The following is a 27,656-nucleotide window of genomic DNA, read 5'->3' as shown; positions in this document are numbered from 1 at the left end:
ATGACGATATATATATATATATATATATATATATATATATATATATATATACAATATACGTACACACATATATATACATATATATATATATATATATATATATATATATATATATATATATATATATATATATATACATGTATATATATTCTAATCATACTGTACTTCTTTTCCCATGCAAGAGGAATCTCCTGGTGTCAGTCTTGATAAATCTACAGTGGAATGAAGTCGCCACCCCTATGCCCTTTTTCTACCTGGTTGTAACCCACCACAAACAAGACCATTAATACCATGAAACGATAAAATATGTAAGTAGTAGTTGCAGATGGAGAAGGAATAAATTTGGATTCATCATACTCCAGTCGTTTATCTCAGAGTGAGTGCACATATAAAGAGTGCACTAATGTGTATCCCATCGTTTGATATGCTCTTAGGACTAAGGTTCAAAAGGAACATTAAAGTATTTACATTGACCTAATATTTTGAGTTAGGAATATTTTGCAACCTCGATGTTTCTGTCCTTTCTCTTTCAAAGGTAGTAGCCTTGTAAATATGAGTTATTCAGCAGACATCCTGTCTTCGTATACTTCATTTTCTTTGCCTAAGCACCCAATTTTTCATTATTTTCAATCTGCAAGTTCATGAGGCAAATATTTAAAAGTTTTTCTCTTGAATTATTATGGCAACATGATGTTTAATTTTCACCATGTCGGGAACAACAAGAACAGCAATTATTATTTGCTTATCATCTAACGCTATTTACTCTCTATCTATGTTCTGTTTAGATACTATTCCCCGATAGGCAGGATATGAAATTCCTTAATACAACCTCGTTAGAATTTTGAAATAAAGATGGAGAAGGAATGGCAAGAAATAACCTTCGCTCATTTCCTCCTTCCTGTTGAATCTTCAACCTTTTCTTTTTTTAAACATGGAAGAGAAAAATAAAGGACAACAGATGATAAACAAGGGAGAATAAGAAGGCACCAAGGATAATGATAACCGTGAAATTTTCGTTCGTACTCCCCGCTGAGATATTTCTCAAACCTACTCATAGCGGAGTACAGCTTCCTCTTTGGATGCAATATTCATGACGGTTCTTCATCAACCTTTCTGTTTTTTGGTCAGGAGAAATGTGCTTTTACTTTATATGGATTAAGGAAGTTAGGTAGAAGCCTTCAAGAGGAGGCTATGTAAAAAAAAAAAGTACGCAAAACCCCAATGGAATACCATTTTCGGGGATCGTTTTTCGAAGCAAATATCTTACACGTCCAAGATCGACAAGTAAGAAAAAACATGAACTAAACACGTCTCTACATTAAGACTAATATAGAATACATTGTTATTGAATATTTTTATTTCCAAGAGGAACATAAAAACTAGCTCATTTTAGTCTGAAAAATTTGCAAGCTAATTAACAATGACCTTCTGAAGTCTTTTTGATTTCACAATAAAGAAATGTGCTTGCGAAACATTCTCCACAAAAACCTAGAGTTTTTCATCTGTTCTTGTCGTATTTATCCAGGAAACATTACTCATCATACAGAGTCAAGGTGTATGTATATAACAAACATTACTACTTTTACCTGAAACAGCAGATAGGTATTCTTTTCAATCACAAGAAACAAAACACCGTTTCAACAAAACCTTTCTGATAAAAAACTGATGTAAGACATCAATCTATCTTTGCACCTAATCTCACAAATTTTGTTACCTATTAAAGAAACAGAATAAAATCCAGTAATTTCCTAAAAACCTCAAGCAAACTTTCCGAGTCTTGGAAAGTAATGAGCGAGAGAAATCACGATCCATTGCAAAGTAAACAGTCCCCACGACTCCACCTTCCATTTCATGGCCGAATGATCTCTCATCCACCACTCTCACTGATCTTGAAAGGTGGAAGTTTTGAGAGGGAGTTTTGTCCTGTTGCGACGACCTTGGCAGGACTCTTAGGGTGGGGGAGGACGAGGTTGATGGCTAGAGCTTTTTTATAATTGTGTTTGGGAGTTCCTTGCTTGAGAGGCATGTCGATATAAGGGCGTGGGACTTCTAGGCATTTAAAATAAAGAAAAATAATTTATTTCCTATTCTTGAATGTTATTTCAATTTATTCATTGTTCGCAAAATATTAAATCATTATATTAACCTCGAAAGTTTGATCCATGCATTATACAATAAGAATTGTAAAACACAGATAATTTATCATACCTAATTTCAAACTAAATGTTAAGTGAAACTGTGACCAAAAATATATGTAAATATATTTCAGGGACATAGATCGCTGTGATATTAAGGTAAACTGCAAAAACGTTGTAAACTAAAGGTTGTTGACAAATGATATATGATGGTAGGCCAGGTGATGACATTATCATATTTGAATATGAAAAAAAGATTGATTCTAAATTAATATTTTTAAAAAATCCCACTTTGGTTCAAATAAGTAAAGATTGATATACAATAAGCTGAAAAATACAAGAATAAATTCTAAAAACCAATGACAACTTAATTCCATAAATTTGGGAAATGAACATCATCTTTCCGCATCAAGTAATATATGAAATTATTTGGTAAACCCAAAAACCAAACATACGTCAGATATCATATTTAATGATTACCTTCAGAACTTATGTCTTCGTTTATTTACATAGAAGCTTGATCAATTTATTTCCGTCATTCATAAACTGTTCTTTTTCCTAATAATATTAGCGGAAGACGAAACGTTGATGATAGGAAAAAAGATTACAGACATGTTTTTATTACTACATTCGTTACACTGCCATCACGCGTTCCTTCTATCCTACACACATCATTCTATCCAGTTCTCATAATAATTCACAAAACCAATTAAGTAACGTCACGTTAGCTTTGTAACTAGGATAACTTTTCCATTCATCTGCTATGGTCTATTGTTACTCGAATTGGCTGTGCATGGACGAGAAGTCACATTTCCTTTTCAAAGTCTTAGAAATTACAGTTCTCCATTTGCCTTCCACGTCCTTTTTTCTGTTCCCTGTCCTGAACAACCTTCGACTCTTGTTTGTCTTCCGCGAGTGTAATCTTAACCGTTGGATTTAACGATTAGTAATTCACGAACGGCGCAAGAAATACTACTATTGTTTCATGCTGGAAAGAAATATACATGTTGTAATAAAAAGGCTGAATTAGATAGTCCTTATCGTTCGTAATTTAGTTTGTTGCCTGAATGATTTTTGTCCTTGGTAATGTTATATTTCCTTTTATCCTTTTCAAATTTCTTCTTCTTCTTCTTCTTCTTCTTCTTCTTCTTCTTCTTCTTCTTCTTCTATTATTATTATTGGTATAAGTTTTGTTGTTGAACAAGTTCGAACCATCAAAAGAACCATCCATACTTTTTAATTGGAGGTTATGCATGAATACGAAAATTCTTAAATTTCCATGACTATAACCAAAAAGATGAAAAAAGGAGCATAAAGTAAAGCATGCAGATTAACTTTAATCAACATTATCCTTATCTAAACTAATATGGATGAGCATAACATTTACGACATATATTTAAGTTTTCTTAAATTGAATATATTAATTTTCACGATGTTTTCAGTTTCCTATCGCTGTTAGCCATTGAACAAAAAAATGATGAAATACTGGACTGATTGTAGAAAAACAAAATCGAACAATGATTTATTAACTTATGGATGTATATACACTCATATATATTAGAACAGTATAAATACATATAAAGAAATAAACATGCCAATAATGCAAGTTAATCACACAGCGTATCTCCTATTATTTAAAAAATTTTAGGTGATTTTTTGCTTGCCAAGTCCATATACTATTAGGCCCTATAATTAATGGGCTTTTGTAAAAAGGATTATTAAGTTTTTTATTGAATTTCAATCTTTAAATTCCATTTGTAAACAACTGTTTCAACGTGGGTAGCTGTTAAGAGAATTGCTCGTATTTTTGGTGAATGTTTCAAATTTGTTCTCTAATTATGAAAGTAAGGCGTTAATCACCAATAATCATATGTAGTAAACTGTCAAACGAACAAGAAGTCAGATTCTTGGAACAAAAACACGTAAATGAAGAAGACCAATCTCTTTGGAATAATGACTTTCCAGAAATATAAAAACAAGAAAACTAAGAAAAAAAATGATAAATAAATACGTAAGGAAAAGCTTCTATAAGAAACGTTTACGAAGGCTCTAATCCAGAGATGACTAACCGACGAAAAAGTCTGGAAAAGAAGAAAAAAGTTAGAAAGGAACCTTGTTTGAAACACTAAGACAAACGACAGAAATAAACGAAGAAACGACTATGTCTCCTATTTCAACCAAGGAAGAGGAAGAAATGAAGAGATCCTGACCCCACAAACAGCTTGTTGGTTGGCGCAGCAGAAAGGGTCAACAATGCCAAATTAAATCAAGGATGCTGAAATCAACCCCAGCCCCACCCCCACCCCCAAAATACAGTACGGAGTGGGTTCCCATGAGCCATGACACCTGAACAATGATGCAATTTGCATACCGCTTAAAAGCTTTAGCCAATCTCTAGGATATCGCAAATGAATGGACTCCCATCCTTTGGATATCACGGATGAAAGGTCTCCCTCTTCTCTACATGGCTTCCTTAATAAGATTATTTCTTTTAGGAAATAAATGTCTTTTGTGTAGGAATTCCTTTTCACTCGATACGTTTTAATCAAGGCAACGTTTATTCATTCCTTAACTTTACGGATTTAATAATTTCCTTACATAACGGCTGATGTTATCTATACAACGTAACAAAACTTATTGCTATATAAGACTTTTCCGGAAGTATGGACATCACCGATTTCTATATACAAATAGACTCAAACACGCATAATTGATTATAAATATATATTTTCGTGTTTTAAAGTATATCTGAATCAATACTTACCTCTCTCTCTCTCTCTCTCTCTCTCTCTCTCTCTCTCTCTCTCTCTCTCTCTCTCTCTCTCTCTCTCTCTCTCTCTCTCTATATATATATATACATATACATATATATATATATATATATATATATATATATATATATATATATATATATATATATATGTGTGTGTGTGTGTGTGTGTGTGTTTGTGTGTGCAAGCATAAAACGATTGAATTACATATGATAATTCGTGTTCGTTTTCTTATCTTTTTACAAGCAAGAATGTTATCATCCATGGTAATGTAAGTAGTTACTTTTCGGCTTCCACTTGATAATCCTGAGTTTGATAGAGGTAAGACCTACCTTGTTATCTCTGATTATTGCTAGAGAGTAATAGCTAATTTAGCTAATTCATGCAAAAGTTGGAGATTATTTTTCTTTTAATTTTACTAACTTCCTGTTTTCCTATAACCGAAAACTAACTTCAGATAAAAAATCGACAGTATCAAAACTGCTGATGACGAGCAAGGAACTTTTGAAAATTGTGTTGATAAAAATTGTATTCCAGAAGATTGAGTTGTTTTCATTGTATAACTGACAAGGAAATCAACGGGGTCTCATTTGCGGTAAATATAAAATCGGGAACTACACTGAACGATGGGTGCAATTGTGACGACAAATCCTTCACTATCTCAACTCAACTGCTTTCGATAGAACTGGGATCCATTTCGAAATTACGCAACTCTCGTTCATGATTAGAAGAAAGTATAAATTCGCATTCCCAGAGTAATACAAAGGCAATTTTTTTTTCTCAAAAATAACGTAAGTACTTTCAGTTCTTACTTTTGAAAGGTAAATCAGCTTGCAAGCTCCTTACGGATTTTTCAGCAAGTAAGAACATGTGAAAATATGACTTGGAATTCTGGGAATGTAAAATCAATGTTATCAAGAATATTGATTGATATAAAAATTGATTACCTAATTCACTAAAGCGTAAGTTAATAATCATTTATGCATTGATTCATGCAATAGCACATAGTAAACAAGTCAATTGTTGATACAGTATACCAGAATAGTCTATCTGTCATCCAGAAGACAGGTATACGCTAGTGTTCAGATGAGTTGTCATTTATTTGCGCCATTTGTCGTATGATTGACAGTATTTAAAAGATAACAAGGAAATACAGTTTAGGCTTTACTGATAATTTCTCCCAGTTTTCTATAATATTAAGGATGATTACGATTTTTTTTTTGGAAAATTTGAGTATTCTACGGATCTAGAAGGAATACTGCAAAAAAATTACTTTAAATTATATAAAAAAAAAACTCAGGAAAATATAATTGATATAGAACTTTTTGAACAGTCCGGAGCTGCAACAGCAATTGAGCGTACGCACAACGGCCCAAACAATATCGGGTACTGGGTCAAGCCAACAGATGGCTCTAGTAGAAGTAAACACACAAGGATCGGGGTGTTGAGGTCCGAAAGTAAATGGATTCTGACGTCACTTCCAACAAGATGTCATGATTTATAATCTGAAAACCTTCGATAATAGCCGAAAGCAATCTTCGTTTACTATCTCCGAAGCGATTTCCTGTCCAGCAAATCATATATCTCATCAAGTGATTTCTGGTAATTTCTGTACTTTTGCTTTCAGTGAGGCTACCGGACCGTTGAACATTGCATAAATTCGTTTCCTCCATGACTCTTAGAGTGAAAGTTACAATTTCAAGCAAGAACTGCGGATGAATTCTTATAATGCTGGGAATTTCATTATTAAATGTTAGGGTTCACATTGACATTAGCTCCTGAAAATAAGGGGTAATGTACATTCCACGCAATTAAATATTACATCTATGAAAATACGTTTCATAATAACTGGAACGATGAAAATTAATCTTTTATAGCGCAAGTGGCTGACATATAGCAAATGCCAAAGAGCACGTTGTGCTCTAGGGGCAGCATTAGTGAAGTGGCTTAAAATGTTTAGTTAAAAAACCTATATTTTAGAATAGTAATGAACTGCGATGACTCACGCGGCACTGATACGCAATCCCTCCGTACTTAATGTCATTCTGATTCCGAACCATAAACTTTATATCCCAGAAGTTAATGGACACCAAATTATATATATATATATATATATATATATATATATATATATATATATATATATATATATATATATCGACAAACTGCATCAAAACATATGGAGATACGATCCTCACAACAACAACAACAACAACAAAAAATAGCATAGTGGTGAATTACGAGAACAAAGAGCAATAAGAGAAAAGGGTGTTCGTAGTCTGAAATTGAATGTAATTTGATACGGAAAAGCGCAACAAGCGACGATCGTAAAGGAGATAAGAATACAGCACTTCAATGCTTGAAACTTCATGATAGAGGAGTGCATAGCATGTGGTCCTGGGGAAGGAGAAGGGGGGGTTGGCGGGGGTCTCTCAGCCACAAGGTGGATGCCGTCGTCTGCCCTAATTTGCAAGACTGGCTCGACCACTTTTTGCGACCATCACTTGCACTGCATTCCGTTTCGTACTGTGATGAATGCATCCCAAAAATCATCCTGGCCCCAAGAGGGGGAGGGCAAGGTGGACCTTTTTACTTTCATTTTCTTAAGGTCCCTTTTGAAAGGGACGCCATACATAGTTACTTACAAATAACAAACGAACCAAATTACACCTATGAAGAGGGTTTAAGGGTGCATCTCAAGGTCTTGAGCATCTTGGCACTTCTCCAAGTGCAAGAAGACAAGGTCATTCGTCGAGAAACGCCCCATTTATACCTGGGATAGATCTAGGATGTCCCAGTTTCCAAAGGATTCTCATGAACAAAAGGATCTCCAGATCAAAACAGAACAGATCCTACTGCTCTTCTCTGGCAATTTTAGAGCCCTTTTAAATTCCATGTGAATGATTCCATCTATTTTGCATATTTTGAGGATAATTCTCTCAATTATTTTGTATACGTCATAGATATGATTACATTGTACGTTATGAGTTTCGACAAATAATTCAATATTTTGATTATTTTATCTTACAAAGTCGAAATCTCCTTGATAATTTTAATATTCTATGCATGTTGCATTTATTGGCACATTTGATGTCTTCATCTAGGAATTATTTTCAGGACTATGTTGAGTATAGTGAATCTTGCAGATATTTTATGAATTAGAAGAGAGTTGAAAGAAAAAACACAAAGTCTGGTGACCCATAAAACTATACTGATATTCAGACACTGCAATGGCAAGAGCTGCATACAGCGTTCTACTCCTGAGAATTTCAAGTAATGCGATAAGAAATACGCCCTTCTACTTTTCTTGCGAACCGTGCTTGTCTCAAAATGATTTCAACATGTTTTGAAAAGGATTGTTGTCGAGCTCACGGGTTATTGCACCACATGTATCACGTAACAAGACTAAATAAAATACACATTGGATTGACGCAATGAAGCCGTGAGAAAATACAGAATAATCTGGTAGAGTTACAGGAAAACAATAAAGAACAGCGTAAAACAAACTGTTCGTGTGGTTGCTACATATTGTATTCGAATACCTGCTTTGTGCTGGAAAATATTTATGGAGTAATCATGTTTTCCACTTCACTGAGCAATGCAGAAAGCCTTAAACGAATAATAAATCACGCCAATTGTACGTAAATTTCCCTTGAGTAGATGCATAAATACATACGTACATAATTATATCAAGTAAATAGATGCTTAATTTCAGGTCATATATGCATGCTTAAATACAAAAAGAATTAAATATAAAAAGAGGCATAATGGTCAAACGCTCTATGAAAATCTATTTATTTTACCACGTTCACAATACATAAGAAGCAAAGCAACGAGCACGAAAACTCTCTCTCTCTCTCTCTCCCTCTCTCTCTCTCTCTCTCCTCTCTCTCTCTCTCTCTCTCTCTCTCTCACACACACATATATATATATATATATAGAGAGAGAGAGAGAGAGAGAGAGAGAGAGAGAGAGAGAGAGAGAGAGAGAGAGAGAGAGAGAGAGAGTGTGTGTGTATCCCTCGCTCCACCAGTAGCTTTTCTCAGACCACAATCTGTGGCAATGATCTAACCACTGTGAGATAATTGTTTTGAAAAGGCACAAGGCTGATGGCATCTAATGAGCTGGGAGTTCTTCCTTCCCCGAAACACTCCCTTCCATTGTTTTCATTAACACCTGGCCGAATTGCCGGGTGAGTCAATCTGGGGCGTCTAACTTGAGATTGTAAGTGTGTATCTCTTTTGGACTATCATTATTCTTTGAGAAAATTAGATGTCGAACTCGTTTCAGAATTAAGAGTGGAAATCTGCAATTTCCCATTAGTATCCTACAGGGAGATATTTTTCTTAATTTAATATCAAACCTCAATATTTCTCTATCTCCAACTAGTTTATGCATGCCTACATTCACAAATACATTTATAAGTAAGTACTGTATGTATGTACGTATGTATGCCAATAGATATTCAAAGATACCTCAAAATACTATGTATGTATGTATGTATGCATGTATGTATGTATGTATGTGGATATTTAAAGATACCTTGATATCCCTATGTATGTATGTATGGATGGATGGATGTATGAATAGCAATAGATATTCAAAGACACTCCTAAATCCGTATGTATGTACTTAAAGATACTTCAAAATCACACAGCAATGCGGTCGAAACAAGAGAAGCAAAGTCGACCGACTGTCTGTCTAAATATGGTGTCTGAGGTATGATTAAAAACAAGGAAAAGAAAAACTAGTCCAGCTTCGAGATCGGCTTGGTCACTCAAGGGAGACATACGTCTTTATCCATCTGCTCACTCTTGAAAAAAAATTATATTGAATAAGATTTCCCTTATGTTATGCAACTTACATTGCTGAAACGACACCACAAATTAGGTTATGTTTTCAATATAAACCTGTTCTGTTATGTTTGCAGGTTTATAAATTATGTTATCTTGGATAATCCTCTCCTTTACCCACCATTCTTCTTTTTCGTTTATCGTGATTGTTTTGTAATGGAAAATGATACAAAGAATTTTCTTGCTAATGAAGTTTTGAAAGTTTGAATTCCCTTTCCTCTGTGTAGGACGTTAATAATCATAAGTATGTGTTAATAGTATAACACTCGTAGCTTTGGTTACCACCCACTAAAAAAAAAAAAAAAAAAAAAAAAAAAAAAAAAATTGGATCGTTTCAAGGCTATATTTTTTTCTTCTGATAGTAAACAGACTCATAATACGAAGCCTCGCATGCAGAATTTACTGCAATATGGCCTATTATGGGGCCATAGCAATGTGAATTTTTGCTATATAACTTGTTTTTTTTTTTTCTTCTTTGGCAATTGGGTTTTCAAGGGTATTATAGCAGAATGAATAACATAGCACAAGCATATATACTAATCTAAAATAATATGCAAGTTAATAAGTATGGGCAGTCAAGCATACACTTTTGTGATTGTAATGAATGATCATTTATAATCATATAGTTTGTCTTCAAAACAACACTAATATTGTGAAAGGCACAAGGCCAGAAACAATATTTTTCAAAAAAAGCAAATCAATTTTAAATGAGTTTCCGATCAACGACCTAAGTTAAAGAGTAGGAAAATATACAGCTATTAACAGTAAAATATAGTAAATGTAATACACAAAAATTACATAAAACCCCACAAGCAAAGCTCCAGCAAACCCCACCATATAAACCTCTGGAGAAGTAAAGGGGAACGAATCACCGACCTGAAATATAACCCAGCACAAACGCCGACCGTATACCATCAGCAAAAAATCCAAGTCACATGAAAAACTGGCCAAGGTTATAGGTTCCTCACTTGATACTACCATTACCAACACAGACGTGATGTAACAACGGTAAACTGCTCTTGGGGGTTGTTAGGTAATGCTGCTAGCGGACAGAAATACACACGTACTGTACATGCACTTACGCATACACACGTGTGTTCCTCCTTGGGCTATATAAATGGTCATGCCAAACTAGGTCAAGCGGCGGAGTGAGTGGACACCGAGAGTTTAAAAAAAGCTGAAGGAAATGACCAAGGGTTACTTTGCTCATCTGGTAAAGTGAAGAATATATCTGTAAAATGATGAGATGGTATTTTGATTGCAAAAGGAAAAATGTTTAAAATATGAGAATAAAACATTTGTAAATAGTATAAGAAATTTCGCAAGGCGGTCTATACAATTAGCAAGAAGCGGGATTGGTGTAACCTGTTTACGATATTAAAATGCACAATATTTCTTTTTATACACGATAAATGGAATGCAAATATAGGGACTCTCTAAATAAAAATAATAAGTGATAACACATAATTCAGAGAGAGAGAGAGAGAGAGAGAGAGAGAGAGAGAGAGAGAGAGAGAGAGAGAGAGAGAGTCCGTCAACAACTACCAAGCAGATGATGCTGCACTTTTCCGATGGGCCTTTCTGTTTATCTTTCAGCTCCATCCAAATCTTTGCACGTCATTTTGTGAGATGACTTTTGGATAAATACGCTGTAGTTTACATAACGTTCTAACTACTAACCATTATTTTACTGATCACTATCGTCAAAAATATTTTTATTATCATCATTAAGGCTATAGCATAAACTACGCCAGGACAACAACAACAACAACAAAATGAACAACAACAACAGCAATAATAATAATAATAATAATAATAATAATAATGATGATGATGATAATAATAACAAACATAATAATAATAATTACTAATAATGGCAGTACATATATTAAGTTTATTACCATTATCATTACTATTACTGTATCATCATACAACCAACAAAACTTGATCATATTAGCCACCTGCCAAAAAATAAAAAAGAAAAAAAAATTAGAAATCAGAACCACCCAAACAAATATTTAGTATTATCGCATTCTACTACAGGTGCTACTAAGGCACACGTAACAGAACAACAGAACAGAAGGCCAGAAGACATAATATGTTTAGGTTAACCTCCAGCAATTCGCGTGCTGTAGAAAACATTATTAAACAATTGAAAAGTAAAAGCGTAACCATCCCTGCCAGCCATCAGCTGAGACTTTCTCGCATAACACAAGTGACGTCCAAGTCAACAGCTGCTACAGGACACGAGAGTGAATTAACGAGAGACAGACAGCAGCAGAAAGTGAAATCACAAAAACGTCTGTTTTCCCAACAAATACTTATGCCATCTTGCGGTCGACGCCATGATAGCGATGGCAAGTAGAGTGGAATTAACTTGCGTATGGTTTTCGTCTTGTCTTGTTTCCTGTTGAATTACCTGTATTTTTTTTCTTTGATTTGATGCTGAGATAAGAAAGATGCTGCGAGACCTTTTTTTTCCATTTACAAGCAAGAGATGAGTTGCAATGTTATTCAGTCAAGGTCGTTTAGTTTCCTCTTCTCTTATCTGTATGTCCCTTCGCATGACTGTCGAGATGTTTATCGAAATTGGGATCAAAATTACTCCCAAAAATGAAGGCTGTCCATGTAATGAACTACTTTTATAAACTTGTCAATACATATTATCAGTGACACTGACTGGGTAAAAGAAGGTTTTGCTGTATCAACATACTAAATGTTTCTTCTCCCAGTTAGCCTTCATGTGATGGAAGACATTTTAAATACGCATTTTAACAAAAATTATTACATTTAGATTTCTGAGACATATGGGCATTAAGTATATACAGTATATGCGATCTTAAAATATAAAAATGTAGCGGGAAATATCTTAAAGTTAAATTTTAAAGTTGGAAAAACACTTAATCGAGCTCCTGAAAAAAATTAGTAAAAAACAAATCTGAAGCATTGATTGCTCCCAGCTATACACAAGCTTGCGTAACAAAGGCTTTCAGGTTTGCACTACCCAAAGAAAGGTATCGACCATATTGAAAATATTTTTCAAAATGTTACAATCTTCAATCTTCGCCTATTATTAACAAAATACGTGTTCTATGTACCTATTATTATTTTTTTAAATGTATTATTATGATTATAATTATTATTATTATTTTTTTTTTTTAAATCTATGCGTTTCTCATAAAAACTGTCCTTGCCAATGATCAAACTGGTACCCAGTCGCTATCATTACGCAAAAGGAATCTTGAAATTTACCCTATTGATCCCTTGTATCTTACTATTGCTAGTGGTTTAAGTCACTTAGCTTTAGGGTAAATGATTCTTTAAATATATCATGGAATGGATTCGTTGATAAATCGTAGGTGGTGAAGTACCATGAAGTTAAATTATAATAACCCAAGACCCATGAGAAGGTTGGAAATTCTGGATTTTTAAACAGGCCTTCATGTAAATTTTCCTTTACTGAACAATTATTATAACTCCGTCAAATAAAGATGTTTTGGTAATAACTCATAGCGTAGTTAATATATATTTTTTATGTTAATCTTCATCACGCCATTCTTTAATAATAATAATAATAATAATAATAATAATAATAATAATAATAATAATACAAAGATGAAGAGAAAAAAGAATCAACTTCTCAGCTTCTAAATTCCCTTACTTATTTATACAGTCATCGTTAATTTACGCGTACCCATAATTCTGCGTAGTCATGACCAAGCGATACCAAATGCATATTTACTGTGAAAACACTGTCTACGGAATATCACATCTTAGACTGCGTAATTTCCAAAGTATAGCAGAGGCTATAACTATTAAGAAATTTTTATTTTATTTTTATTCCATGTACTGATGAATTTTCATCAACGTTAATATTTGTAGACTGAAATCGGAAAAAAGTAGCTTTTAACCTTGGCCACAGAATAATTCCTGATAAAAGACGAGACTTAGAGGGATCAGAGAAGAAGGTACGATAAAAATGAAGGATCATCTCACACCTGAGTCAGATTTATAAAGAAATGGACAAAAAGGGATTTTTTTTTTTCATCTAAGCAGCTTCCTTTTGTGTTTGCGTGCAGGAGAATTTGATTCCCAAGTCACTGACTGGGCTGAAGGTCAGAAGGTACATTAAATTTTTCTGTTTAATATACCAGTAACCTGCTATAAAACAGATTCGATGTAGTTTATGTAGGTACATTGAAGAAGTAAAAGAAATACTAGTCAATTACTACAGATTAATACCCAAAACAGCTAAAAACCCTGCGTTATGACATTATTCTTTTGGATGTTTGCTGACATATTTGCTATGTTGGAGTATTGAATACAATAATACGGGATTTTGAGATCATTTTTCATGGAAGGTCTATTTTTTTTTTCTTCATGTCATTTTTCTCATTCAGCGATTATAGGATCCAGAGTATAAATGTTTGAAGATTTTATTTAATTTCTAATAGCTTTAGCACAGAATACCCAAAAGGCCCACCACGAGAGATTCAGGTGGGAAGTTATTCTGAAAACATACATTTAATGAAAGGGTTTGACGGTGTAAGCAAGGGCTCATGATAGCCCAGCCGCTTGGGGCACTAGTTGCCGCAAAAAGTAATGGGCATATTCTGTGAGAAGTGACTTGGTATGGGCAGAAGGTAAGACTAATAACTGCAATAACTACAGCATACTGCATAAATAAATACGCCCTAACCCCTAAGTAACAGAGCAATGTGTGTGGCTTTCAAGTGATGTCAGGCTCTACAGAAGGTACCATATCCAAACAATAAATGAGTTGGATACTTGGTGTATAATAAAATTTCTTGCTTATGCGAGCTTGTGTTACTTTGCCCACAAGAGAGAGAGAGAGAGAGAGAGAGAGAGAGAGAGAGAGAGAGAGAGAGAGAGAGAGAGAGAGAGAGAGAGAGAGAGATACCTTCGTAGAAAGTTGACTTTCAGACTTTCTGATTACATGATATGACCGCCAGAGACCCTGACCTCTCCAGCTATCGTAGAACCTTGAAGATGCTTCTCAAAAGTTACTCTTTTAATGTTTCTGATTCTTACTTTTGAAGGAGATAAGAATATTCAGTCATAAACCAGTAGAGAACATCCCTGAAGTTGAGGTTGTTCATGCAGAGAAAAGAACACAGATTTTGTTTACCTGAGGGAAAACCTTTGTAAAAAGGATAGTAATAAGTTCCATCATCCAAATCTTAATCATCAAAATATAAATATTGCTAAGAATGTGCATATAACTAATGGGAATTATCAAGTTGAAAGATTTAAAATTGATCTGAAATTATATCAATTGCCGATTTGTCAAAATTTACCCTATAATGAGATTAAAAAAAAAGGATTTATATCATACAAAGCGCACCTACAATTAACGTCTTGAGGAGGCCCTGTCACCTGTGCATCGGATCATCTTTTGAGATGCTTGGTCATTGTCATTGTTAGATGCTGACCTCTAAAAGATGTTGCCAGGAGACAGATGACAAACGAAGTATCGACGGCAAAAAAAAAAAAAATCTAGAGTATTTTTTCTTCCTACCACTCTTCTAAGCATGTAGGATACTGGCAGTTGAATTTTCGTCTACAAAGAGAACATATTCTTGAACATATTACTAAAAATATCATTAATTTCAAAAAGACTTATTTCTTTATGAAAATTCCAGCAATCTACCCTATTAAATTTTCAGTATGTTGATTCATGAAATAAGAAATGGTTTGAAATTTTAGAGAGCAGATGGAACCAGAAATAAGCCAAAGATTCGTAAAGTAACGTTAAGGACAGCCATTATCTTTTATATATACGAAACTAAACATTTTCTTACTCCTTCCCATGGTGACGCCTGGAGATGTAAAACGATCTAGTTTTCCAGGGACTGTTTCTTTTTACCGTAATGCCGAAGACTTTCTTTTCTCACTTTCTCGACCAGAAATTCCTTCCGCGAAGATTAGAAGAAAGTTAGTGAAAGTTTCTCAATATTCTACTAAACCTTACTTTCATGGTACTGAAAAAGCCTTAACATAAATAAGACAGACGAGGATATAATTTTCTATAATATTGAAAAAAAATAATAATGAATCTATTTTACTTGTCCTTTTAGAAAGTTAGTTTACATCCTAATAGAGAATCCGTACTATGAAATAATTCTAAAACTTCCATTAAGTAAATAATATAAATCCATCTCTATCCAGGATAAATAAAGATGCCTATTGCTAATAAATCGTCCCCAGGCATGTAAAATACCTTAAAATTACATGGTCATGTGAAACGCATTATTTCGCAAATTAAATTTAGCGTTATATAATGATAGCGAATTAAAAAGGGATGATGTCACGGCAGAGGTATGGGCAGTCAATAATAAAAATCTGTGGCGTCATTCAGTAAGGAATAGGCTGTTTACGTAAAACCTCTTATGCACACACACACACATACACACACACACACACACACACACACATATATATATATATATATATATATATATATATATATATTGATTTCAAACAAAGTAGAGGAAGGAATAGAAGACGATGGATTGACGAGCTAAGTAAATTTAAAGGTATAGACGGGCATGGAAAGACTTAGAAACAGACGCTAATGGAAAGACATATCTAGTTACGGCTGATGATAATGATATGATATATATATATATATATATATATATATATATATATATATATATATATATATATATATATATATATATATGGTTGCACCGAATTCTCGATCTACTTACCTGGTATTTCCAAATATTCAAAATTCAACACTGATAAGAATCTTGTTTGTTAAACACACAGTTTTCTAAAACTATTTTCGTTGAATGATAAAATAGACGAGAGAAGTCTAAAAGGAATGTTAGCGAATATACAAAAATGAACATAAAGCAGAGAAAGAAGTCCTATTTTCAATTTTTCACTAAATATTGTGATAATCTGCATCAAAACAACGTTTCTCCCTGCCAATTTCCCCTGTCCTTACCCCTAGTCCCGTGAAGATGAACAGTCAAGAACTTTTAACTTCAGCTGTTAAGAAAACCCGGATATGAAGGAGCACTTGACTCAAGGGGGGTCAAAACATTTGATCTTTTAACCTAAAATTGCGCATAAGGTGAAACGCAAGCACAACCCTGTCTTATCGCTGGAAGGAAATTAGTATTACTCTATTTTGTAGCGGATTTTCAAGGTGACTTAACACATGACCGAGATAAATTCCAGACATTTGCAATTCTGTTAATTTTATATATAAATATGCTTAGATGTATAAGCCTGTATAGAGCTATATTTTTTTTTTGGCAAAATAGTGTGTGCCCCTTTATATACATTCATAAAATACACACACACACACATACACACATATATGCATCTATGTATGTGGGTGTTTGTGTTTTGTGTGAATATTCATACACAGGTAATTCAAACCTGCAACAGCATAATTCAATAAACCTAACACGTATGTATACCCACTAATCATAACAACAACCAAATTACTAAATAATACTTAATATACACCTGAAAAATTCCTACCATCTGTTTAACAAAGCAAGCCACAAGACGATAATCAAATTACAAAGATAACAATAAGCTTCCTTACTTAGCGAGGCCAACAACCGTGAAAACAAAAAGAGGATGTTCACTTAAGCTATTAAGCTGCAGTATCTAATAGGGCTGTAATAAGAGGGTGCACTGAACTCTCATAGATGGCGTTGTTTACAAAACCATAGCCTTTTATGGATAAGGAATTCCACTAAAGCGTACTATGTTGTTAAGGATAACCTAAACTGACATGATGCGTTTAGGTTTATTAATTTTTAATGTAGGTCTCTTTAACCGTATTTTCTCTCCATTCCTGTCTCACACGCTCTTCAAAAACATTCATATATATATATATATATATATATATATATATATATATATATATATATATATATATATATATATATAAACAACAGAATGGGTCCCTAAAGATTGCATACAAAGCAGGGTAAGGAAGAGAAGACGTTGGATTGACAAGCTAAGACCATAAATAGAACCAAGTGGAAGGAGACGTATGAGAACTTTATTCTGCAGTGGACTAGCTATGGCTGATGATGATATATTTGATAGCAATATACAATATTCTCTTACATAATTATGTAAACAGAAATGGCAGAGCCAGATTACATATATTACACTTCACATGATTCCTATACTAAATAGGAAAAAGTTCTTCAAAGTTTCTATTTTCTTTCAAACGCTCTATCTGAATAAAGAAAACATTGGAGAAAATTAAAGCTAAAAATAAAAAAAAAGGAATTCTAGTTAATGAATGCATAGAATTGAGAAAAAACTTCCAATTATTCAAGAATAAGTAAGAATTGCAGAAAATAAAAGCTAAAATATAAAAAGGAAAGCTAGGAAAATTAGAGGTAATACATGTATACGATTGAGAGTAAAAACTCACAAAAACAAGATCTCACTATTAATGAGGGAGGGAAGAAATAACTCGAATTTCTCTTCTTACCTGTGAGTTTGGCAGGGCGTAAGATGCGATTGAGACAGCGCACACTACAGCAATCCTGAGGATTCTCCAGGCGTTGGCACTCATCCTGAAAAGCACAAAAAGGAAGAGGGTTAGTAAGAATGTCAGTGATCGTTCTTTATCTTTATATGTTAATCTGTGAAATATTCCCATTTATATAAATAAAGTTTTTATCATTTTCTCTTAACTTAGAATGGTATAATTCCGTTATAATAAAAAGAAAATCGAACTGGTATGTGACCACAAAATGTTTTATTATTCCTTGTAAGAAGTCCTCTGAAGTTTTGCAACTAGCAAACGTGTTTTTATTTATCATAAAAGAATAAAACGCATTATAATTATATAATGAAGTTACGAAAACCACAGAACAGTGCACTTCCTCTCAAATTTCACACAAAACCATAATCTAGTTATAATTACTCCTGCGACGTTATCCATTTTACAGCATCAAGAAACAGAAGTTATATAATTTCATAGACAAATTAAATCTATCTCTGGCTGTTTAGATTCAAAGCTACCCTCCAGCTCTAGAAGAGATAAAAAGCATCAAAGAATAAATATAAACCAAGCAAAGAAAACAAATACCCCAAGAGAGATGTCAAAGACAGCAGCAACAGGTCGTCACCTGCGCGCCTTTTTCCCGTTTGTGTCGTTTCACGTTTCGCCGTCCGCTCATTTCACCGACCACAGACTGATATAATGTCTGCCCGACGTCTAGCTGCTCCGGCTCTCTCATAATGATCAATTTACTCGGATGTATATTCTCCTTATCTCTCTTTACTTGTTTTGCAGCGTTATAGGACGAGAGTAGTATTCTTGTTTGTCTATTTTCGTCATTCTAGATTCCGAAGGCGGGAAATGTACAATGTATTCTCATTTGATCGTGTATCGCACGTGTTTCATACACGCCCATACACTGTAATATTATTGCTTTTTTTTACCTCTTGCTCTCTCCTGCACTGATAATAGAAAAACCTGTTTAAGGTTCACATTGTTTAATTTTTTGTGATATTGTTGCCCTCAATTGTTTGTATATAAGCTCGTTATCTTGTTGAATAAAACTCAGTTACGTTCACCTCGCCTATCTGATTGTACAAACAGCCACCTCGCACAGTCGTTTGGCAACGCAGATATTCTCATTTGATTACTTTCTGTAATTTAGACAACGAAGGTCAGAATTACCTATTAATTTACTGTTTTCAACATGCTAAATCCCAAAAGCGACATCTATATTTGTCCATATACTTCGATGAAAATTCTGTTTTCGTCTAATTGTTTTCGTCACTTCATCCATATCAAGAGAATTCGTGATATGCTAAGATCGTCCGTCCTACGCCCCTGCTTTGAAGTGGCTTTACCAACATACGAATTTCATAAATTTGCCATTTTCAATCTTCCCTCTCAGAACCGGTTTTTTCATTTTTTCTCTCCTATTTTCAGGGTCTTGCAATATGATTGCTACACTGTAAAGGCCAAGGACGTAATAGTTTGCATTAACATAAGTATCAAGCAAAGACCACATCGGTATTGCCCTTACTGTAGTTTTTATTATCTGTAAGAATATTTTACATTATTAAAGAGATCCCATCAATGGTTAAGATTAATTCGCGTCAACATAAACATAATCAAGAAACATATACATAATCATTCATCTTGCAAACAGGAAGCGTAAACGCATACTTCAACCACACATTGTCTCGCCTCTATTACCTTTTCTTTATAGATTGAGGATGTTTCTTCATAAGAGTGATATCAAATGTTCTCTGTAACTGCGAGTAGTTATGCAATGGAAGCTATATCGAGAAGAGAGGAGACGTTGGTATACTTTTATTCATGTATATTATCTATTCATATGCCTTAATTTATAATGAGGGATATTCTTAGCTTATTTCTCTTATTCTTTATCATTCTCTTGATTAGTTAACAACTTGACCAATTAAGCATTTTCTTATACAATGGAAATGATTAAGAAGTGATCACCGTTTTTATTGACATTACCAGATTCCAATTAATCTTTAATGGGAGATTTGTAAAAATGAAGTGTGTTTAATTAACAGACCTTGCACAACACCAACACTTGCACAACACTATGAGTCATAAATAAAATTAAATTATAATCATCAAAATTCACGTTAAAGTGAAAACTCAAAATAATTCCGTAAAAATGACCTTCAGACGTAGAGAACAACCTCACCATATTTGCATTCACGAAGCAAATAGTCAAATAGTTTCTGTCTTTTCGAATCTCTTGCGATTGATGAATTACAACTGGTTTGAGGACGAAAAGAAAAGTTTTTTTTTTTTTTTTTTTTTTTTTTTGCAATTCAAGGTTACAGATTACATGTTCGGCATCAAAGAGAAGCCGCCACAGATGATTGACAATGCTTTGGGAACTGACGTATTATCCTTACTTTATTGTTTACATCGAACTATCACCCACTTCTGACCTGCATCATTGATAGCATTCCATCTGAATGTTATAACAAATTAGACATTATTTCCAGCGTCCCCCCCCCAATGGAATTGAGAAGCAACACTTTCTCGGTAATGAACAGATTCAAGTTTCATAAGAAACCGGACATCGGTTCGAAGCCGCAGTTGAGACCGACTCGGACGTGTCTCTGTAGACGTGGGTGTTACCAGCCCCGGGGGGTTAACCTTGCTACGTCACAAAGTTCTTCGGGGTAACATGGATCAAGGTAGTGTGCTTTGCGTTCTTCTAACCAGATAATGATTTAAAAAGGGAAAAAAATATTATCAAAGGACGAATGCCATTAACTTCAACAAGTCATACTTACGCGCATATATATATATATATATATATATATATATATATATATATATATATATATATATATATATATATATATATATATATATATCATATATATATAAATATATATATATATATATATATATATATATATATATATATATAGTAGAGAGAGAGAGAGAGAGAGAGAGAGAGAGAGAGAGAGAGAGAGAGAGAGAGAGAGAGAGAGAGAGAGAGAGAGCAACACGATACAAACAATTAATTTCATCTTTTTCTGATTATCCTAATAAAAGAATATTTTGTAAAAATTAACTGAGGGCTAAATATAAAGCATCTTTTCTCTGCATGCAAATTTCATCATCTTGAAACATACACCCAGAAAGGGTCCCATAAGAAGTCCCTTACGTAAATAACGCAAAATAGGAATGTAATTGCCTTCTAATGGCGTGGTAGGGTGGGGGGGGGGCGTTCTGGGATTACCCACTAATGGCTTGACCGCACGATTTTGAAGTCCTTCGGTGGTGGCAAATGCTGTAATGGTAATTCACTTGCTTCTAAAAGATGGCAGTACCATTCCACTACGTATAGGGTAACGGCAGTCTCTATAGCTGGAGCTGCAATTAATAAACCTTTAATTTTGTGGTGGCCTATTGGAAAAGTCCCTGCCTGGTGATCGCCGGACTGGAGTTCGAGTCCCGCTCAAGCTGGATATTTTCTTGCAATGTCTGCAACCTCACTATCTTTGTGAGCTAAGGATTGGGGTTTTTTATTAGTGTATAGGTCTACCTGTTGAGTCCTCAACCACCATTTTCTGGTCCTCCCTGGCCCTAGCTTAGGTGGAGAATGACGTCGGGCACTGATCATAGGTATATATGGTCAGTCCCTAGCGCATTAACCTGCTAGCTAGGGAACTGTCACAGTTCCTTGCCGCTGCCATTCAATATATACCCAGTCCTATAAGCTTAAAAGTATGCAAGAGGGATAGAAAATTACAATGTTACCTTTAAAGTTTTTCGTCTGGATATTGATAAAATAGGCTGTTTTTTTTTTCATCAATGACGTTTTCAGCGGTTAATATCTCATTTCCTTGTTAGTTGCTTTTACTTCTTAACCAACCCAATCAGTATTTAGGGGATTAAAACGATTTGAATAATGTTTGGCATGACCAAAAGAATTCAACCACTAATTGAGATTCATATTGTCAAAGGAAGAATTTTTTTCTTAGAGTTACAAGAATTTGGACAATGTCTGCAGTTGCTAAAATCTCAACCATTCTTGTAATATCGAATGAATTCCACCATTATTAAATTCTACAACTGGTAAACATTTCGTCCAGCAAACGCCATCTTTATTAGGCATCTTCGTCCTACGATACACCATTCGTTTTCTGGTTCTCGTAAGTCACAATGCGTTTATCTGTCCAAAACTAAGTGCGCGTACATTAGTTGGGCAAAAAGTAAGATAACCAGCAATAACCAAAAGTCTAAATCTAACTTTAGGGACCCTTTGTAAGTGGCTTTAGTAAGACCTAAGGCCTAATTTTTAAGTCTCCCAGCTTTGCTCTAAATATCACGCACACAAATACAAAGGCTTTAGACCAAGAGAAAACGAGATGATTAACAGGAATTTTACTACAAGCGTATTACAAAAAGAGGATAATAAAACTTGCAAACATTGGGGTCAATTTACTGTTCAGATGACTAAATGGGAGTAACACGAACAGCCATAAATCATATTCTATAGCTTGTAAAAACTGCTGTCTATATTCCTTTCCAGACGCATAATGAAGGGAGGAGTATTCTTAGCCAGTCCCAGACACTATAATATCCCTCCATCCCATCGCGTCCCAAAAGAGTTATTCCAACGATGATGATCTAAATATAACCGCATCGAAACCTAAACTTCTTCCCCAAGAATCTAACGTGCAAACCATGAATATTTTTTAATGATTTTATACGCATATATTACAAAGGAAATTTTTATAACGCTTATCTTGTATTTTTACAACGGCTTGTCCTAACATCAAAGAGTAACTATGTATCTTGTTTATTTAAAGATATTTAGAATAAGGTAATTGGTACTGTACATGAGAAAATTCTTCTCTCTCTGAATACCGATACGTAACATCTTATATTTACCTCGAAGGTTTAATTCATGGATGAGTTATGACTTCGATCTTTAAAGCGTATGCAAAATTCTTTCAAAACAAAATGAATTGAATAAAAAATGGACAAAATAAATTTATATATTAGAAAAGAAAAATTAAAAAAGGCGATATCAAACTCTACGGATGTAAGTTGCCATCATTCATGAATTACATCTGGTAATTTAATTAAATCGTACAATTCATGCAAATAGTGAGAAAGGAATTGCCGTGTATTAATCTTAAAAGAGCAGATAAAGATCCCATAGGAAATGAGCAAACCATTATGGTTGATGAGGAAAAAAAGGGTAAATCCATATACGTAAATAAGAACTACGTAATAGGTGACAGAAATGATCTGCACTCAAACCAGAATATCTTCGTAAATTGAATTTGATGATTTGGCAAGATTTTCTTAGAGAAGCCAATGTATAATTTAACCCCATTCACGCCCTTCATAAATAGTATTGTAAATCCCATGTAAATGCAAAAAAGGTAGCAATTGCGAATCCAAAATTTACTAATAACATTAGAAGCAATAATAAGGAAGATATCAGATTTCAACGCGGCGATGAATCAATGAGAGAGAGAGAGAGAGAGAGAGAGAGAGAGAGAGAGAGAGAGAGAGAGATTGTTCTCTGGAGCGTGCAATAATTCAATTTCGTCAGTTCTTGCATCACGACACGAGCAACCACTGATACAATGCAAAACCCCAAAGTTTGCAATAAAAGAAAATGTATGAAACTAAAAACTAAAATTTCTTTGATTCTTTTTATTACGACCTTCAAGTGTTGGGAGTCTTTAGACAGACTGACATGTATTCCATTCGTTGTAATGGCTTACTATTTAGCATACACACACACACTATATATATATATATATATATATATATATATAGATAGATAGATATATACATATATCTTTCAGTACTGTCCATATATGATTAATGTATAAACATGCATATCAACCTACCTATATACGCATACACACACTATATATATATATATATATATATACATACATATATATAATATATATATATATATATAAAGAGAGAGAGAGAGAGAGAGAGAGAGAGAGAGAGAGATCATTTCATTCATATTTCATTCCATTCAGCAGTGAACCCGTCGATACATAAACACAAACAACAGCACGAGAGAGAGAGAGAGAGAGAGAGAGAGAGAGAGAGAGCTAAATGGACTTCTCGATAATAGAACCTGCTGAAAACCAGCTAATTCTTTATCACTCTCTCCCATCTCCCAACGACGGAAAAGCTTTGGTCTGGAAGCCTACTCCAGAAAACCCGGGTCCCTTCAAAGATTTGCCGGTGTTCTTCCAGATATGTGTCTGAGGAAGGGACGGTTCCCCCCAGGAGGGAAAGGGTAGGGGCATAGAGTCTGTGGAGCCCCCAGGGCTAATGCCTCCACCTTGTTAATGAGGAAGGAGGCCTCTTGGCACGATTTTCTTATAGGCCGACAGACAAGGCCTAAAACTCTTCCTTCGAATATTTTTGTACGAGAGAGCCAATAACTTCTTTATTCTTGGTCATCATCATCATGTCTCTATCGTTTAACTATCAATGAGTTATTTTTAGCCATATAGGCCTAAACTGCTTATGGAATTTGCAAAACTTTCTTTCATTCATGGGGCGCTCATCATGAAAAAAAATGTAGCACGCACGAAGAGAGAGAGAGAGAGAGAGAGAGAGAGAGAGAGAGAGAGAGAGAGATACTTTACCAGCAAGAAAAATGTTAAAGTAAATATTGGCAGTAGAGGACAGGAGGAGACCTAGGAATAGGCCTAAGCCGAGTATACCTGTTCCGCCCTAAGCCATGATACAGCCAAATACAAGCCGATCCTTCTCTTCATAGCCTACTACTATTCCTGCCGTTCCATCTCATGCAAACACGAGAGCCACTCCCCTGTTATGAGCTTTTTATAGAACACAGTTGTTCTCTTTTTTTTTCTATGTATTTTTTTATTCTTTTGAAAGCTCTGCAAGTACAGGCAAACAGTAGAGTAGAAATGTCATTTTTAAGTTGTTTACTTTTCGACAAGATAGTGAGAAATCAAGATGATATGATGTATTTAAAATGCTGGGAAATATTTATCAGCTATACAGTAGAAAATAGTCACTTGAGTTTTCAGATAAATTAGGAAGGGGATGAAATTGTAGTAATTAAGGTGGTCGTGATCCTATGAAAGGAGAGAGAAAGAGAGAGAGAGAGAGAGAGAGAGAGAGAGAGAGAGAGAGAGAGAACGTCCATATTTCTGACCATACAGAGAATGATCATATGTAATCTTCAAAAGTAGGAATAAGCCGTTTAATGTATTTTTCTTTTTTTCGCATTAATCTTACAGAACATTTATTTCAAATTAACAGGAGATTCTCGCCCACAATAAAAAAAAGAATTGCTTCACATCGATAAAGACTGCAGAGAAAGTCCAGCATCTGCGTGATATTTGGTTGAGTACTCACAAAGTACTGTTTAGACACTCATGTATAGAGCTCTGATTCATCGCCTTACGTGTTTTCTTAACCACACAAAGAATAAAAAGGACATAATTTTCTAGTTTTCCTTAATGTTGCGTGCCCATGCATATCTCTTTATTTCTCATATATATATATATATATATATATATATAATACACTGTATATATCATTATCAGCCATTGATAGTTCATTGCAAGACAAAAGCCTAAGACATGTCCTTCAACTCACATCTGCTTATGGTCTTTCTACGCCAGTCTATGCACGCAAATTTTCTTAGCTTGTCAATCTATCGTTTTCTCTTAGTTCCCCTGCTTCATTTGCAATCTCTAGGGACCCACACAAATATCTCGGTTTCTAACCGTTCATAAAAATGTATACACTCATGTATGTACACCTAATTCGCAGCAGTAATTTATAAATCTGCGCTTCAATACACCGACAGTAATTTTAAAAAGTCCTTGGGTTATAACAAGGCCAAAGACTGTCATTATTTGTAGACTTATTCGCAATACTAAAAACATTGAATGACACCACTCATGCGTGCAGAAACATGAGTTAATGAAACGAGCGTATATCATATCAGTCTGCAACCTTTACACTAGATTTATGAGAAAGCGTACAAAAAGGACTGACGAGGGTTGACGCAAGAAAACCGAACGCTCTTAAAGTTTACAATATTGTATAACGTCAATTTTTGGATCACTAGTAAATGTGAACAGTGAATTGAAATTGTAAGTTTTTTTATATATATTTTTATGTAATGAAGATTATAATTGATAAAGACCCATATTTAGTTACAATATATGTCAAATTTATGCCGAAATCAAATGAATATTGTATTCATCACAATATATCATTTACACAAATAAATGTGAATGATCACTAACAACTGTAAATAATCACTAGTAAATGTGAACAGTGAATTAACATTACAAAAAATTCTATTCTTCGTTATTTTGTAATGAAGTTTCTAATCGTTAAAAACCGTATTTAGTTACAATAAATATCTCATTTATGCCGAAATCAAATAATGTTGAATAGTGTTAGATTCAACACAGCATATCATAACCTAACTAAAGATTTACAAAATTTTCTGTATAATCTGTTGTCTAACACTATCAAATGAGAAAATAATTTGCAAACTTTTTTCGGCGACGTTTTAAGACGTAAAATAACAAAAATATTCAAAAAGGAAACTGCATAATTGATGTACAAACACTTGGTATTTGAATTTCGCAAATTAGGTCTTAACAGGTTTTTAGGGAAAATTTTGATTCCAAATGACCTTAATGATCAACCCCTTGATCCTGAACAGAATATTATGTAAAGGTTTTCTTCGCAGTCTTTTAATATCTGCATATCTCTAAAGCTTACCAAGGAGAGTTATTACTATATAGAAATTATATAAGCACACATACAAGTCTATATTTGTGCAGAAATATACACACATACAGTATATAGGCTATACATATATGTATAAATTTGAATATCAAAAATATATATTTATGTATGTACATACACATATTGATCTATACATACACATATATATATATATATATATATATATATATATATATATATATATATAATATATATATAACACATATATATGAATATATATATATAAATATATATATATATATATATATATATATACACACACATATGTATATATACACACACACATATATATATATATATATACACATATATATATATATATATATATATATATATACATATATAAATATATAGTATATAAATGTATATAATATCAATATATATTTATATACATATATACCTGTATATATATATATATATACATATACATACATATATATATATAAATATATATATATACACACAGTATAATTGCTTTTGAATAAAAAAAAACCATAAACTCGCCAAGTAATATTGTCACCATAAATATTTCCAAAAAATGACAACAAAAAGGCGTTGAAATCTTGCTTAC

At 33.7% G+C, this 27,656-nt stretch overlaps 1 protein-coding gene across 1 annotated transcript in view; it reads right to left on the bottom strand.

Moving 5' to 3' along the window:
* The window catches only part of LOC137627239 (A disintegrin and metalloproteinase with thrombospondin motifs like), a 69,243-nt gene that overhangs the window by 38,786 nt on the left and 2,801 nt on the right, over positions 1–27,656 (bottom strand). The window contains 1 exon segment of the mRNA XM_068358323.1: positions 18,257–18,341. Coding sequence (XP_068214424.1) covers positions 18,257–18,340 — 84 coding nt within the window. The 5' untranslated portion in view covers position 18,341.

This window comes from Palaemon carinicauda, chromosome 2, assembly GCF_036898095.1.
Source record: "Palaemon carinicauda isolate YSFRI2023 chromosome 2, ASM3689809v2, whole genome shotgun sequence".
NCBI classification, from domain to species: Eukaryota; Metazoa; Arthropoda; class Malacostraca; order Decapoda; family Palaemonidae; genus Palaemon; species Palaemon carinicauda.
This window is presented reverse-complemented; position numbering and strand designations above follow the sequence as displayed.